The sequence below is a fragment of the Eriocheir sinensis genome, chromosome 36 (assembly GCF_024679095.1).
Source record: "Eriocheir sinensis breed Jianghai 21 chromosome 36, ASM2467909v1, whole genome shotgun sequence".
In the NCBI taxonomy this organism is placed as follows: Eukaryota; Metazoa; Arthropoda; class Malacostraca; order Decapoda; family Varunidae; genus Eriocheir; species Eriocheir sinensis.
In genome coordinates this window covers 11,225,168-11,241,610 of record NC_066544.1, presented here as the reverse complement: position 1 = coordinate 11,241,610, position 16,443 = coordinate 11,225,168, and the positions used below count along the sequence as shown (strand labels likewise).

General features: G+C 42.5%; 1 protein-coding gene across 1 annotated transcript in view; it reads left to right on the top strand.

The window, feature by feature from the left end:
* LOC127007798 (uncharacterized) overlaps positions 1 to 16,443 on the top strand; it is a 38,047-nt gene that overhangs the window by 17,977 nt on the left and 3,627 nt on the right. Inside the window, exons 2-3 of the mRNA XM_050879115.1 lie at positions 8,852 to 8,995; positions 16,161 to 16,317. Coding sequence (XP_050735072.1) covers positions 8,968 to 8,995; positions 16,161 to 16,317 — 185 coding nt within the window. The 5' untranslated portion in view covers positions 8,852 to 8,967. The remainder of the gene's footprint in view (positions 1 to 8,851; positions 8,996 to 16,160; positions 16,318 to 16,443) is intronic.

The following is a 16,443-nucleotide window of genomic DNA, read 5'->3' as shown; positions in this document are numbered from 1 at the left end:
GTATTTGTTTGTATATTTATCTATAGCCTTCTTATCTGTCTAGTCATTCTTATCCTCCTTCTCCTCATCATTCCACTCCTCTTCCTACTCATCCTCCTCGCCCGCCTCCATCTTGCTAGTCATTCTCCTCCTCCTTTTCCTCATCATTCCACTCCTCCTCCTCCTACTCATCCTCCTCGCCCGCCTACATCTTGCTAGTCATTCTTATCCTCCTTTTCCTCATCATTCCACTCCTCCTCCTCCTACTCATCCTCCTCCCCAGCCTCCATATAGTTAGTCATTCTCCTCCTCCTTCTCCTCATCATTCCACTCCTCTTCCTACTCATCCTCCTCCCCAGCCTCCATCTTTCTAATCATTCTCCTCCTCCTTCTCCTCATCAGTCCACTCATCATTCCACTCCTCTTCCTACTCATCCTCCTCCCCAGCCTCCATCTTTCTAATCATTCTCCTCCTCCTTCTCCTCATCATTCCACTCCTCTTCCTACTCATCCTCCTCGCCCGCCTACATCTTGCTAGTCATTCTTATCCTCCTTCTCCTCATCATTCCACTCATCATCCTCCTACTCATCCTCCTCGCCCGCCTACATCTTGCTTGTCATTCTTATCCTCCTTCTCCTCATCATTCCACTCCTACCCCTACTCATCCTCCTCCCCAGCCTCCATCTTTCTAATCATTCTCCTCCTCCTTCTCCTCATCATTCCACTCCTCTTCCTACTCATCCTCCTCCCCAGCCTCCATCTTTCTAATCATTCTCCTCCTCCTTCTCCTCATCATTCCACTCCTCTTCCTACTCATCCTCCTCCCCAGCCTCCATCTTTCTAATCATTCTCCTCCTCCTTCTCCTCATCATTCCACTCCTCCTCCTACTCATCCTCCTCCCCAGCCTTCATCTTTCTTATCATTCTCCTCCTCCTTCTCCTCATCATTACACTCCTCCTCATCCTCCTCCCCCGCCTTCATCTAGCTCCCCTCCTGTTTCTCATCTTTTACTGTCTCTTGTCACCAAGCTTCAATTAATAGTTCTTCGAAAGGAGGAAAGAGAACGAGAGAAGGGGCGTAAAGAAATGTATAAGGGAAGCAAAGAGCACAATAAACGCAGCCATAAAGAAGAGAAAAGAGACGCAGAAGACTAAGATAAAAAGAAGAGGAGGAGGAAAAGGAGGAGAATGACTAAAAGGACGGGAAATACTAAACAAAATAAGAGGTAGAATGTAGACAGAGGGATATACATTAGAAAGAAGAGAGGAGAACTAAAAGGAGATGGAGGAGGAGGAAGGAGAAAGAAAAAAAACATATCAGTCCAAGAATACAACGTTTAGTGCAGTTCACAAGGTCAATCAACATGGCCGAGTTGTGGAGGAGAATAAGAAGAGAAAAAGTGAAGGGAAATGGTATGTGTGTGTGTGTGTGTGTGTGTGTGTGTGTGTGTCTGGAAATAACCTTCGCGATAGTGGTGAGAGGAGGGAAAGAAACCTTATCACCATTCACACACACACACACAAGATGCAATTTTTGGATACTATACTTTTAAGGACTCGCCACGACTGAGAACACTCCAGAAAACAACAACAATAACAACGATAATTGGAAGAATAGTGGTGGGGCTATGGTCGGCCCCAGCCCGTTATGGGGCAAGGAACTGTTTATAGTAGCGCCATCTTGCTTGGCTCATGCTGGCCCCCATAGCTTATCTTCGATCATCTTTTAGAGAGAATCTAGAGTCCAGGTTGTTAGGTAGCCATCAGGACAGCATGTGTTTAGTCTTAGGCCACTCGGCAATGACTGAAAACAGTCAGCTCGTCGCGGAGGGCGGGACTCGAACCCGGGTTCTCTTGAACGCCGTGCCTGCACGCTGACCACTCAACCACCGCCTCCCCAGGAGGCTTGGTGAGTAGATAGAACAGAATAGAATAGAAAATATAGATAGATAGATAGATGGTAGCAAACGAATAATAGATCGATGGCGTTTTAGGCGGAGGTGGAGGTAGAAAGAGAGGTGGATACGTATGTAGAAGGTTTAGGTTCTGGTGAAGATAGAAGACAGTAGAAGATGTAGGCGGCGGTGGAAGTGGAGGTGGAGATAACAGGAAATGAAGACAAGGCTACACGAAACACACACACACACACACACACACACACACACACACACACATAACTCCCGGAAAACACATACATAACAGTAGACACACTCCAACACGCACACGCACACACTCAATGGGACACATATAACACCACCACTAGCAGACTAACATTGGCGCACACGGAAGGAAGAGACAACACACACACACACCCACACACACACACACACACACATAGGGTACGAATACACAGACCAAACAACACATAACGCGCGTCAGCAGATAGCTCTTAATAATGTGTTGAATGTTAAGTTGTTGTTTGTTTGTTTGTTTTAAGAGTAGGTTGAATAGTTTCTTGGTGATATTATTTTACTATTATTTATCACTTGTTTATTTTTTTCCTTTTTATACCTAGATGTTTCCTCTCTGGGACTCGGTTGGGAATATATGCCTTTGAACGCTCCGTAGAGGCTGACATTCTTGGCCTATAATGATAATGACGATGATGCTTGTAATAATAATAATGATAATAATAATAATGGTTAACTCTATAATGTCCTTACTTAGCTTACTTGTGACAGTTCAAAGAGCGTGGATACCTTACACAAACTACAAACTAACAAGAATTGACTTAATGGTTTCCTAAGAGCAAGAAAAGTAGAAAAGCAGGAAGGAGTGCAAACATATTTATAAAAAGGAGTCGAACCCAGCCCCAGACCTTACCTAACCTTACCTCACCTTACCCTATCTTACCTTACCTAACCTTACCTTACCTTACACAACCTTATCTTACTTTACCCTGCCTTACCTTACCAAACCTTACCTTACCTTATTTTACCTTACCTTACCTTACCTTACACAACCTTATCTTACTTTACCCTGCCTTACCTTACCAAACCTTACCTTACCTTATCTTACCTTAACCTTTCATTACCTTACCTTACCTGACTGATTAATCTACCTCGCTTACGTTGCCACTAGACCGTCCTTGTGATCACGTGAGGGTGTTTCGTCAGCCGCGACATAACCCAAGCACAGGTGGTAGCAGTGGTCAAGGTATGAGGTATGAGCCGAGGTTAAGAATTAGGGGTGAGGCGTGGGGCAACAAGTATCGTAAGGGTATTAGAGAAGGGAAAGGGGAAACGGGGTAGAAGGGATTGGGAAGAGAGAGGAGAATAGAGGGTGAGGGTGTTGGAGGGATGGAGAAGAGAGGGGAGGGCAGAGGGGAGGAAGGGTAGGTAGGGTGAAGGAGGAAGGGATTGGGAATTTACCCAGGATGAAGTCTCACTACATATTAGCCTACATATCAGTCTCTACTACATACATATATAACTACATTACTACATATTACTACATTGTTACATATTAGTATAATGCATCGGTCTCTCACTTTGCCTGTTTGAAAAGACTCTCGTAGAAGTTGCAGGGGTTTTCATGGACTGTTTTGTGACGCCAGTGATACCTTTACCCGACTTTTTTTTTTTTTTTTTTTTTTTTTTTTTTTTAAGACAAAAGAGACGGCCCAAGGGCAACAAAAAGAGGGTAGAAAAAAAAGCCCGCTACTCACCGCTCCCACAACATATAAAAGCAAAGAGTGGCCAAAAGAGAGGTCAATTTGGGGTGGAGAGGTGTCTTGATACACTCTTCTTGAAAGAGGTCAAGTCATAGGCAGGAGGAAATACAGACGAAGGAAGGCTGTTCCAGACTTTACCAGTGTAAGGGATGGAAGAGTGAAGATGCTGGTTAACTCTTGCATAAGGGGTTTGGACAGTATAGGGATGAGCTAGAGTAGAAAGTTGAGTGCAGCGGTGCCGCTGGAGGGGGAGGAGGCATGCAGTTAGCAAGTTCAGAACAGCAGTCAGCGTGAAAATAACGATAAAAGATAGAAAGAGAGGCAACATGGCGGCGGAATTTAAGAGGTAGAAGGCTGTCAGTATGAGGAGGGGAGTTGATGAGACAATGAGCCTAAGCTGCACCATAGACTTCACAACTAGTTGACGGGAAATCTCTTCAGTCTTGGCGCGCTGGCTTCGCGTAAGGGGCCGATTGTTATGGCGACTTTCACTGCGACAACTCAAACACACTCTGCGTTCTTACTCCGAATTTAAGTGGAAACAGGACGAAATCTTCAAGTTTTAGTGCATAAGTGTCTCTAGAGTGATTTGGTCGAGGATTCAAGGTAACAAAAATGGCAAATTTGCGTAACTTTAGGTTGAAATCTTTACGTAAAATGAATGATAACTGTAGGATAGTGAAGTCCACAGTTTTACGTATTAGGAAACAAAGGAGAAGGAGGACGACGAGGTGATCTTGGCCCAGCTTGCCAGGGAGCTGGCCGACGACCAGCCGGACCCGCCGACGGACGGAGAGCTGGAGACAGCCGGGCGGTCCTGAAAATGAATATTTTGCAAATTAAGATGTTTCTGCATGCTTTCCTCAAGTATTAAGTTTCTAATGTGAAAATTAAGTGATTTATTAGATGTTAAAACTTACGTAAAAATAAGTAGCTATTTCAAAACTTATAAGATATGCTAAATATTGCTATTGATTCTGAAAATATAAGTGATTATCTCTGCATTTGGTGATGTTTGTGCATCTAGCGTAAAATCTGAGGATTTTATAGCCTTTTTAAGTTTTGTTATACTTATATAAAAAACAATTAATCGGGATTTTATTAGGGAACGACTTTGAATTTTTTGATACCGCTGCTCATGGAGACTCATATATGCCTAAGGGAGGTGCCTGTTTTAGTTTCAGGTCGCTAGCTGCTTTGGTTTTGAAAATATTTAAATTTTAATTTTTTGAAAATCGGCCCCCTGCGAATCGGCCCCGCGCCCCGTTTCCCGTCAAGAGATTGTGAAGTCTATGGCTGCACCTTAACGAGAAAACCACCCATGAAAACCCCGTTAATCTTCTCTGTGGCCTTGGGAAATAGTTGTAATGGTCGTAATAGTCGTATGGGAGCCTGATGCGTTTAAAAATACGGACCACTGTTTCTTTCCTCCGGTAGGTGTTCTGAATTTATGCTTCTAAGAGGGGGGCGGGGGGGGGGGGGTCGTCACAATTCTGCTTAGTTTCCCATCTCAGTACGATCACGTTTCCTCATGTTCTTCCCCCAGCTGAGGCGCGCCCTTAGACACCTCACGTTTTATTATTTTTTTTCCTCTCTTTCGTTTTGCCTCACGAGTTTTCAGCGGACGGAAAAACTCGGCCTTTCTTCCTTCGTTTCCGTTAGTCTTTAAAGCTCGGTATTAAAAGACCCTTTCGCTTCTCACATCAGCTGTTTTTAAAGGTCAAAGAGGGGACCAATCAAGCACACACAAGCACCGTCTATCTTTGTTTCTTAATCTGTGTTTGTGTTTTATTGTTGCGTTTTAGCTTAAAGGAAACATTCAGGGACAGATTCTTAATTATTTCGGAGCCCAAGTAGGCTCACACATTTGTCAAGGTTTTCGTAGGAGTTATTAGAGACCTCTCCACTGGTAGTTTTGTGATCCCTTCAAGGCCGCCCATAAAAAAAACAATACAGGAAAATGCAAAGGATGAGAAAAAATGAGAAAAAAATCAAGAAAAAATGAAAGAAGGAAAACAAAATGACAAGGCAACGAAGAATTAACGAAAGGTGAAAATCAAATGAGAGAAAAAAAAAGAGATATAAAAGAGACCCCTTCAAGGCCGCCCATAAAAAAAAAAACAATAGGAAAATGCAAAGGATGAGAAAAAATGAGAAAAGAATATTGAAAAAATGAAAGCAGGAAAATACAAAATGACAAGGCAACGAAAAATTAACGAAAGGTGAAAATCAAATGAGAAGGGGAAAAAATATGCAAAAGAAAGAATGTATTTCCCTCTTATATATACCCTTTTATTGCTTTCCTTTTCCTTTTTATTTCCTTTCATTTTTTCATGCTAAGAGGGAGCTCCGTGCGTTAGGATGAAGAGGGGAAGAACAGTAAAAGGAAATTAAGATGAGATAGACAGTGGAATCGTAAACAATAAAAAAAAAGTGAAAAAGTACAAAAAGTTTAAAAAAAGTCCAGGAATGGATGGAATGAGAGAAGAAATTAGAGAATAGGAAAAGAGGAGAATAAGTAGGGAAAGAAATAGAGAAAATGGAGAGTTAAAAATTAATATCAAGAAAGGTATGGGTGAGGAAACTGTGAATAGGAGATTGGTAAAAGATGTAAGAGAGAGAAAGGAAAAAGGAAGGGAAGAAAGAAAAGAAAGAAAGAAAGAAAGAAAGAAAGAAAGAAGGAAGGAAGGAAGGAAGGAAAGAAAGAACGAAGGAAAGATAGTAAGAAGAAAGAAAGAAGGAAGGAAAGAAAGAAACAAGAAAAGAAATAAACAAAAAAAGAAACAAACAAACAAAAAAGAAAGAAAGAAGGAAAGAAAGAGAAATAAAAGAGGAGAAAACAAAAAAAGATAGAAAGGAACGAAAGAAAAGAAAAAAGGAGAGAAAGAAACAAGAAAAGAAAGAAGGAAAGAAAGAAACAGAAAAAGATAAAGAAGAGAGGAAAAAAAAGACAGAAAGAAAGGAAACAAAGAAAAAAGAAAGAAAAAAGAGATAAAAAAAGTGAATGAATGAAAAACTGAAGAAATTATGAAAAATTAAATAAAAAAGGTTAAAATCTAATGAAAGAGATTGATAAGAATATTCAGATTACAAAGGGAAAAAAAGAGAGGAAAGAAAGTAGATGAATGGAAAAACTAAATAAAGTGATAAAAAATTACTAGTGAAAAAATGAAAATCTAATGAGGAAAAAAAGATCGATAAGAAAAGAAAGAAAAGAAAGGAAATTAATAAAGAAAAACTAAAGAAAACGTGATAAAAAAGTTAATGAAAAAAGAGATCGATAAGAAAAACAAGAAAATACACAAGATGAAAAAAACAAGAAAAGGAAAAAAAAGGGAAAATTAATGAAAAGCAAAACGACACAAAGGAAGGAAATGAAAACAAAACAGAGTAGGAGAAGAAAAAAACAATAGGAAAATGCAAAGGATGAGAAAAAAGAGAAAAAAATCAAGAAAAAAATGAAAGAATGGAAAAACAAAACAACAAGGCAACGAAAAATTAACGAAAAGGTGAAAATCAGATGAGAGAGAAAAAAAAGAGATGTAAAAGAAAGAATCCACAAGTAAGAAAGAAAGAAAGAAAAAAAATGCACAAGAAAGAAAGAAAGAAAGAAAGAATGCACAAGAAAGAGAGAAAGAAAGAAAGAATGCACAAGAAAGAAAGAAAGAAAGAAAGCACAAGAAAGAAAGAAAGAGAGTATGCACAAGAAAGAAAGAAAGAAAGAATGCACAAGAAAGAGAGAAAGAAAGAATGCACAAGAAAGAAAGAATGAAAGAATGCACAAGAAAGAAAGAAAGAAGAGCAAAAAAAAGTAAACCAGCCGACAGCCAAACGACAAGGGAATGAAAACGGTCGGAAGAAGAAGAGATTTAGGAGACTGAGATGATGAACGGAGAAATAAGAGCATCGAAGGAGAGGCGAGGAAGGAATACAGATAAGCTGAAGGAGGCTACGGCGTGGGAGGAGACGAATGGAGGAGAATAAGAGAAGCGAAGGGAGGAGGAGAGGTGATGGAGGAGGCTGGTGAGAGGCAAAGGATGGGAGGGAATATACAAGAAAACGGGGGTGAGGGTGGGAAGAAGAGAGAAAGAGGGCGAGAAAGAGAAGAAGAAGAGGGGGGAAAGATATAGACGGTGAGGGAAGGAAGGGAAAGGAGGAGGGAAGGAAGGATATGGAGATAGAGAAAGAAGAAGAGGGGGGGGAAAAGGTGTAGACGGTGAGGGAAGGAAGGGAGGAGGGAAAGAAGGATAGGGAGAGAGAAGAGGAAGAAGGAAAGAGAGGTAGACGATGATGGAAGGGAAGGGAGAGGACGAGAGGAAGAAGGTGAATGAAGGAGGAAGAGAAAGGAGATAAGGGAGGAATAAGATAGATGAGAGAGGAAGGAGGGAGAGGGAGGGAAGGAATAGTAAAGAAAGGTATGAGGTGGAGGAAGAGGAAGAGGAGGAGGAGGAGGAGGAGGAGGAGGAGGGGACGAAGAGAAGGAAAGGGAAGAGGAAGCGGGGGAGACACTAACAAATTGAGGCCAAAGGAGAAGAAGGAGGAGGAAACGAGAAAGAGAAGGAGAGGAGGAATTGTGAATGGAGGGATGACCGAGGTGAGGAGAGAGGGGATGAATGAGGTAAGGAAGGAGAGGGAGGAGGAGGAGGAGAAGGGAGGAAATAGGAGGGTAAATGTAGGAGAAGAGGAGATATAAGAGGAGGAGGAGGAGGAGGAAACAGAGAGAGAGAGAGAGAGAGAGAGAGAGAGAGAGAGAGAGAGAGAGAGAGAGAGAGAGAGAGAGAGAGAGAGAGAGAGAGAGAGAGAGAGAGAGAGAGAGAGAGAGAGAGAGAGAGGAGGAAACCTAGGGAGAGAAAGAAGGGGGAGGGAGGGGGCAGGATGCTAGATGGGTGAGTGTAGAAGAAAGAGGGGGTGCAGGAGAGGAAGGAAGAGGAGGAGGAGGAAACTGGGGAGGAAAGGAAGGAAGGAGGAGGGGAGGGATGCAAGGCAGGTATGGTGCGGGCGAGGGTGCGTGCGCGCGAATCGTGTCTGATAAAAGGCGGGGCGGCGATATGGCCAGGCCTCAGTCAGTCAGTCAGTCCCAGGAAGGAGGACCACGCCAGCTGGGAGACACACAGAGACACAGACAGACAGACAACCACTAACGTCACTCACACATTACCTCACTCACTCACTCACCCAGTCAGCAACACTTCCTCCAGTCACGTCTGTCATTGGGCCCTCTGCTTCTACGTCACTCCACGTCAGAATGTGCTGAAGTCAGTCAGATCAGCACCGCATCAAGTTCGTACCCCCAGCAGCCTCAGCAGCTTCAAGAATGCAGTTCTCTCTCGCTCTCTTCCTAGGTACGTGGCTGTGTGTTGTGTTGTGTTGATTGTGGGTCACGTGTATGTCTGTCTGGGTCACCTGTGTGTGTGTGTGTGTGTGTGTGTGTGTGTGTGTGTGTGTAGTTTTCTTCTTAGGTACGCTGGTGTGTGTTGCTGTCTTGTGTTGTGTTGTGTAGTCTGTGCTTGTGGGTCACGACTCTGTCTGTCCCTCTCTCTCCCTCTCCTGTATTGTTGTGTTACCTCTTACCTGTGTGTTTGTAGTTTTGTTCTTTGTTGTTGATTTGAGGTTATTGGTAGTGATGTGTAGTGTGTGTGTGTGGGGGGGGGGGGTGTGTGTGTGTGTGTGTGTGTGTGTGTGTGTGTGTGTGTGTGTGTGTGTGTGTGTGTGTGTCAGCCTATCCGCTTGTCACGTGTCTTGCTCTTCTGCACCTGTTAGCAAAAAAGCGCATTGCAAACACATCTTCGCTTTTGGTCAAAAAATAAAAACACGCATCTCATATTACGACAAATCAGAGTCACGTCACTTTACATAAAATTCAGAGAAGATATAAAAACAAAATTCAAATAAAGATACAATCAAACAAAAGTGCTCTAAGTAAATCGTTTTTCCATGTAAAATAAAAAGTATTGATAAAAAAGTGGCAGGATATTTTAATTTTGTAGAGAGAAATATTTATGATGAAGCAAGAACAGGTATGAGATTGCTGTCATTGTTATTCTTATTGTAGTAGTAGTAGTAGCAGTAGTAGTAGTAGTAGTAGTAGTAGTAGAGGAAGTAGGAAGTGCTTGTTGTAGTTGTTGTTGTTGCCGTCTTCCTGTTCCACCACGCCACATGACACAACACGTCACAACACACACACACACTCCACCCATTGCTTCCTCTATACTTCCTCATTCTTTTCCCTCCTCTTCCTCCTTCCTCTCCCCCTCCTCCGCCTCCTCCTCCTCCTCCTCCTCCTCCACGTTTGATGGGACGGACGCTGTTAACGAAGGAGCGTTGAGAGAGAGAGAGAGAGAGTACATAATTATTACTCTCTAGTTGGGCAATTTTGCGTTCCCTTCACACACACACACACACACACACATACACACACACACACACACGGACGCACGCACGCACTCAGTTTGCACATGACGAGCATTTTTCTCTTCTCTTTACAACTCCCTCGGCGCTTGTCTCAGAGGAGGAGGAGGAGGAGGAGGAGGAGGAGAACGAGAAGAAGGGGGGAGAGAGAAAAAGGAGACGGAAGAAGAGGAAGAGAACGAGGACAAAGAATAAAGAGGAGGAGGAGGAGGGAGGGGAAAAAAATGAAATGGGGAGAGAGAAAAAGGATAAGGAAGAAGAGGAAGAGAACAAGGACAAAGAATAAAGAGGAAGAGGAGAAGGAGGAGGGGAAGAGGATAGGTATAAAAAAATAACCATCTCTTCCCTTGCAAAAAAAGAAAAGGTAAACAGGGACACTTAACCCAAAGAACCTACAATCACTTAACAAATAAAAACTCAAGAACACTATCAGCGGAATTCCTATCTTTCCTCACTTGCATTTACTATCAGACAATACAGCCAACATTTTACTGATTCGTCTTTTAGGTAAATAAAATGCAGGTCGCGTCCTCATACATAGTCGCAGAAAAGTAACTATGACAGACAAAAAAAAATATGATGCTGAAAAAATTACTTACTCGTCAGACAAAAAAAAACGGTCATGCTGAAAAAAATACTTACTCGTCAGACAAAAAGAAAAGGTTATGCTAAAAAAATTACTCACTTAAATCAGACAAAAAAAAATTATGCTGAAAAAAATACTCACTTAAATCAGACAAAAAAAACGAATGCTGAAAAAAATACTCACTTAAATCAGACAAAAAAAAATTATGCTGAAAAAAATACTCACTTAAATCAGACAAAAAAAACGAATGCCGAAAAAAATACTCACTTTAATAAGATAAAAAAAAAAACTCGCAATGCTGAAAAAACTACATACACATAATATAATAATAATAAGGCTGAGATTGAACCGTCACCCAAGATTTAAAAAAAATCACGTCAGACCCAAAAACAAACGCAATAATGAAAAATACACGAAACAAAATAATAAAAACAAAACAAAATGATGGAGGTGGAGGTTGAATCATCACCAACCACAAAAATCAAAATAATAAGGATGAGATCACACGGTCACCTCACACCACTTAATACCACCGTCCCCTTCAGACACACGCCAGTCCTCGTCGGCAGCTGATGGAGTCGGTCTGTCGGCACCAGCGTTGTCAAATTGTCGTACTCTGAACACTGCATTTATCATTCTTAGGCTCCAAGACGGTCGTAACCACACACATAACGATAGAAATTTAAAGTTATCGTTGAAACTGTTAAATATTGATCGTTTTCGTTTTTTCTGGTATATTTATTGCTCAGAAACTACGAAATTGCAATGCGCTGAGTACGATAATTTGGCAACGCTGGTCGGCACCCTGGCAAAGCCCCGTGCTCCCCACTATTAGGAGGGAGTAAATCATTAACATAATAACCGTCACCTTACACCGCCATCAGCAGCCTCCTTGTCTCACTCCACTTAGCGTCACCATCCGTCACCTCACACCTCCTCCATCACCGTCAACTCACGCCACTTTGCAACATCCTCACCTTACGCCACTTGCATTAGCTTCATCTTGCATCACTTTTCCACCGGGTTTTTTTTTTTTTTTCGTTTATTTTTTTACTGCTTCATCTGATCTCAAAAATAAAAGACTCACCCACCACCCGCTGCCGAATCCTAAGAATTTCAACAGCATATTTAAATAGAAAATATAAATGGCGGCCAAAAAGATTAATATACAACTTACTTACGCTAAAGAGTCATTCTGTTCCCCAGGCTTTTGTATCACGCCCTTATGCCTTTTTTTTATAGTTACTGAAGCACCTTAAGACCAAAAGAACAAAAGAACAAAAAAACTAAAATGACCCCCATAAAATAACATTAAAAAAACTGTTGACGGGCACACAAAATCGCTATTATAAAAACTTCCTGAAAGCTAGCATTTTCACACGCACGCCCACACCACACCACACGCCCATGCATTTTATAATCAAAGGTAGAGCAAGAAGAGGAGGTGGGCTTTAATGGAGGAGGTGCAGTGTGTGTGGAGGGGGGGGGGGTGAGAAAGACAGAGGGAGGGTATATTTACGTTGTATGGAGTAGGTTTGATAGCTGTTCTGAGGTAGGAATCGTCTTTTGTTGTTCTTTTGTTTTGTTTTAATGAAGGATATTTTTTTAGTATGGTTAGTTGTATGCTTCCCTATAAGGTGTAGGTTAGTTGGCAAGAATGTACAGTTCTATGGTGCAGGCTCGTTAATCGCTCTGCTATTGGAAATGTCTATCGGGCGCCTTAATTTTGCATACCCTGTCGTGCTGTGAGTGTGTGTGTGTGTGTGTGTGTGTGTGTGTGTTTGGAGAGCCAGGCTAAATCATGCTGTCAGTTTTGTCAAATGGTGTGTAGCATACCGCCCCCTCCCCTCTCGCCCCGCCCTAACACCACGCCCACGCATACCGCCCCCTCCCCTCTCGCCCCGCCCTAACACCACGCCCACGCATACCGCCCACTCCTTGATCCATTAAGCACCGCCCGCTGTCAAAGGATGTAGGTTTAACAGCACATAAACGCGATATTATGAAGCTGCTTAAAAGAGACACTTCCCACGAGAACCAAACCTCCTGTCCCCCACACACACACACACACACACACACACACACACACACACACACACACGCCCTTGCATACTCCCACCACTCCTTGTCCCACTAAAAATATATTGCTGTAAATGAAAAAAAAAAAGCACAGTAAAGTAAAGTAACAAGCGAAGTAATTAACTAACTTTTTAACTAACTAACGAGTATTTTACAACAAACAAACTAACTATCATACTAAATTACGCACTCACTCACACGCATTCATTCATTCACTCACGCACTCACTCACTCACTCACTCACTCACTGCCTAACTAACAAACACAGGACAGTCCCCCCCCCCCCCCCTCCGTCTTTGTGTATCCCCCTTGGCCCCTACACTACACATCCATCTGCTTATAAATAAAAAGTTAACGTTAAAACATCAATCATCACAGCAAACAACACATCAGCCATTAATAACGAAGTACCCCGAGGCACCACCCACACCTGTATACCTGTAGAACCCTAATATTACCCTACAAATAATTAATCACCGGTCGCTAAAAATATAAAGGTTGTCAAATAGAATGCATAATAAAAAACATATCAAGCGAAGTATGAAAAATGCAAGCTACCACCCACACCTTTCTACCTCCACCTCCCTCACCTCACCTCCTGTTAAAAGAAAGGTTGTCATAGAGAAATTATAATAAAGGTATATAAAAGTAACGTAGGAATGAGAACTACCACCCACACCTTATACCTCCACCTCCCTCACCTTACCTGCTGTTAAAAGAAAGGTTGTCATAGAGAAATTATATTGAAGGTATATAAAAGTAAGGTAGGAATGAGAGCAATCACCCATATATTTGTACCTGAACCACCCTCCCCTTCCGTGCCGTTAAAAGAAAGATTGTCATAGAGAAATTATATTGAAGGTATATAAAATTAACGTAGAACTATCACCCACACCTTACACCTATACCACCGTCACCTTACCTAAGAATGAAGTATCTGCTGTCAAAAGAAAGGGTGACAGAGAAATTATAACAAAGGTATATAGAAGTAAAGTAGAAATGAAAGCTCTAACTCATGTCTCTATATCAATAATACTCATTCCTTGATCCTAGCCCACACAGACCAGCCGAACCAACACAAAGCTGACCTACCCCAATCTAAACCATCCCACGCCATCCCTGTCCGCCTCCACATGAACCCACCAAAAATTATTAACAGAAATGGATACACGAGAGGTCAGTCAGTGGAACCAATAAACAGACAGACAGACGGATAGACAGATAGACAGACGGACAGACCAACGAGCGACTTGTCCGTAACGCCACGCTGTTGATTGCATAAAAGATTCCACAGTTGACGTTATGCCTCTGACCCGCCCGGGGGAAAGGGGGGGAGGGGGCAGGGGGGAGGGAGGAGGAGGGAGGAAGGGATTGAGTGAGTGAGGGAGGAAACGTGCGTAGGCGTGTGTGTGTGTGTGTGTGTGTGTGTGTGTGTGTGTGTGTGTGTGTGTGTGTGTGTAAGGGGTGGAAATTCGTATATGTGTGGGTTGGAGAGAGAGAGAGAGAGAGAGAGAGAGAGAGAGAGAGAGAGAGAGAGAGAGAGAGAGAGAGAGCAATATTACGATTACATGGAGGAGGGAAATATATGTTGTATGAATAGAAGGGAAGGGGAGAGAGAAAGGAAGAGAGAAGAAAATTGAAAAGATAAGGAAAGGAGAACAGGAAAGATAGGAAAGAGCGAGGAAGAAAGGACAATGAAGAAGGGTTAAAGAAAGGAGGGAAAAGAATGGAGGTAATGAGAAAGGTAATGAAGGAAATGAGGAAAGGGGAAAGGAGAAAAAAGTAGATAGGGAAGTGCTTGAAGAAAAGAAGAGTGAAATAAAGGAGAAAATGAAAAAGAAAGGAAGGAGAATAGGGTGAAGGTAGAAGATAGGGAAGTGCTTGAAGAAAAGAAAAGAGTGAAATAAAGGAGAAAAAGGATAAATGGAAGAAGGAAGGAAGGATAATAGGGTGAAGGTAAAGAAAGGAAAGGTGAAACTCCAAAAGCATAATCCATTTGAGTAAGAAAGGTACCGTGACTCAACAATCCAGTTCTGAAAGTGTTAAAGTCACAGGAAGGAAGAAAACACAGGCGAAAGAAATAAAGGCTGACCCATTGTTTACCAGTGAAAGGGATGAGAGATTGCAGATACTGGTTGACTCTTGCATCAGAAATTTGGACAGCATGCAGGGGTGAGCTTGAGTATTGTTTATCTTTTACCTGTGTGTTTTTACCTGTATTCTGAGGAGCTGGGTGAATGACTAGAGTGTTATAATTGATACAGGTGTTGTGCATGTTGATGTTGTTTGTTATGTTGGTTTGTTGGTTACTAATCTAATTACTCTATGTTTTCCAGGTGCAATATTATAACAGTTTCTGGCATATATTTACTTTTCCTTTACTTTATTGCAATTTGATTTTCCTCCTTATACCATCAATAATAATAATAAGAATAAGACTAATACCATAAATCTCTAACAGTCCATTTATTTTTTTCTATCCCTTTTTTTTTTGTGTGTGTGTGTACCTGTATGTCTGTTTTTTGTGGGTGCCTGTCTGTCTTCTTGTCTGTTTGTCTTTCTATCTGTTTATATATGTGTCTATCTGTCCTTTTGTGTGTATGTATATCTACCTGTGTGTATATTTCTGTGTGTGGCTGTGTACTTGTGTTTCTGTGTGTATCTGTGTGGCTGTCTGTATGTGGCTGTGTACGTGTGTGTCTGCGTCTGTGTATGTCTGTATCTCTGTCTGTATGTGGCTGTGTAATGTCTACCGTCTGTATCTCTGTCTGTATGTGGCTGTGTACGTGTGTGTCTGCGTCTGTGTACGTCTGTATCTCTGTATGTATGTGGCTGTGTACGTGTGTGTCTGCGTCTGTGTACGTCTGTATCTCTGTATGTATGTGGCTGTGTACGTGTGTGTCTGTTTTTTGTGTAACTGTCTGTGTGTGTGTGTACGTGTGTGTCTGCGTCTGTGTCCGTCTGTATCTCTGTATGTATGTGGCTGTGTACGTGTGTGTCTGCGTCTGTGTCCGTCTGTATCTCTGTATGTATGTGGCTGTGTACGTGTGTGTCTGCGTCTGTGTCCGTCTGTATCTCTGTATGTATGTGGCTGTGTACGTGTGTGTCTGCGTCTGTGTCCGTCTGTATCTCTGTATGTATGTGACTGTGTACGTGTGTGTCTATTTTTTGTGTAACTGTCTGTGTGTGTGTGTGTCTGCGTCTGTGTACGTCTGTATCTCTGTATGTATGTGGCTGTGTACGTGTGTGTCTGCGTCTGTGTCCGTCTGTATCTCTGTATGTATGTGGCTGTGTACGTGTGTGTCTGTTTTTTGTGTAACTCTGTCTGTGTTTGTACGTGTGTGTCTGCGTGTGTCCGTCTGTATCTCTGTATGTATGTGACTATGTACGTGTGTGTCTGTTTTTTGTGTCCGTGTCTGTGTGGGTGTGGGTAGCGTGGGCGGTGGTGGGCAGCGCGTGGGCGTGGAGCAGCAGCGAGGTGTCGTGTGCCTCCTGCGGGTCGGAGTGCCAGTCGGCGTGCGGCACCCGGAACTTCAGGGCGTGCTGTTTCAACTTCCAGAGGCGCCGCCGCTCCCAGCCCGCGCAGCCCAGGTGAGTGAGGGGGCAGGGGGGGGCGTAGGGGGTAGGGGGGGAGAAAGGGTGGAGGATAGGAGGATACGTGAGCCTGGAGAGAGAGGGGAAGGGAAGGATATTATTATGTACAATAAACGGAAATAA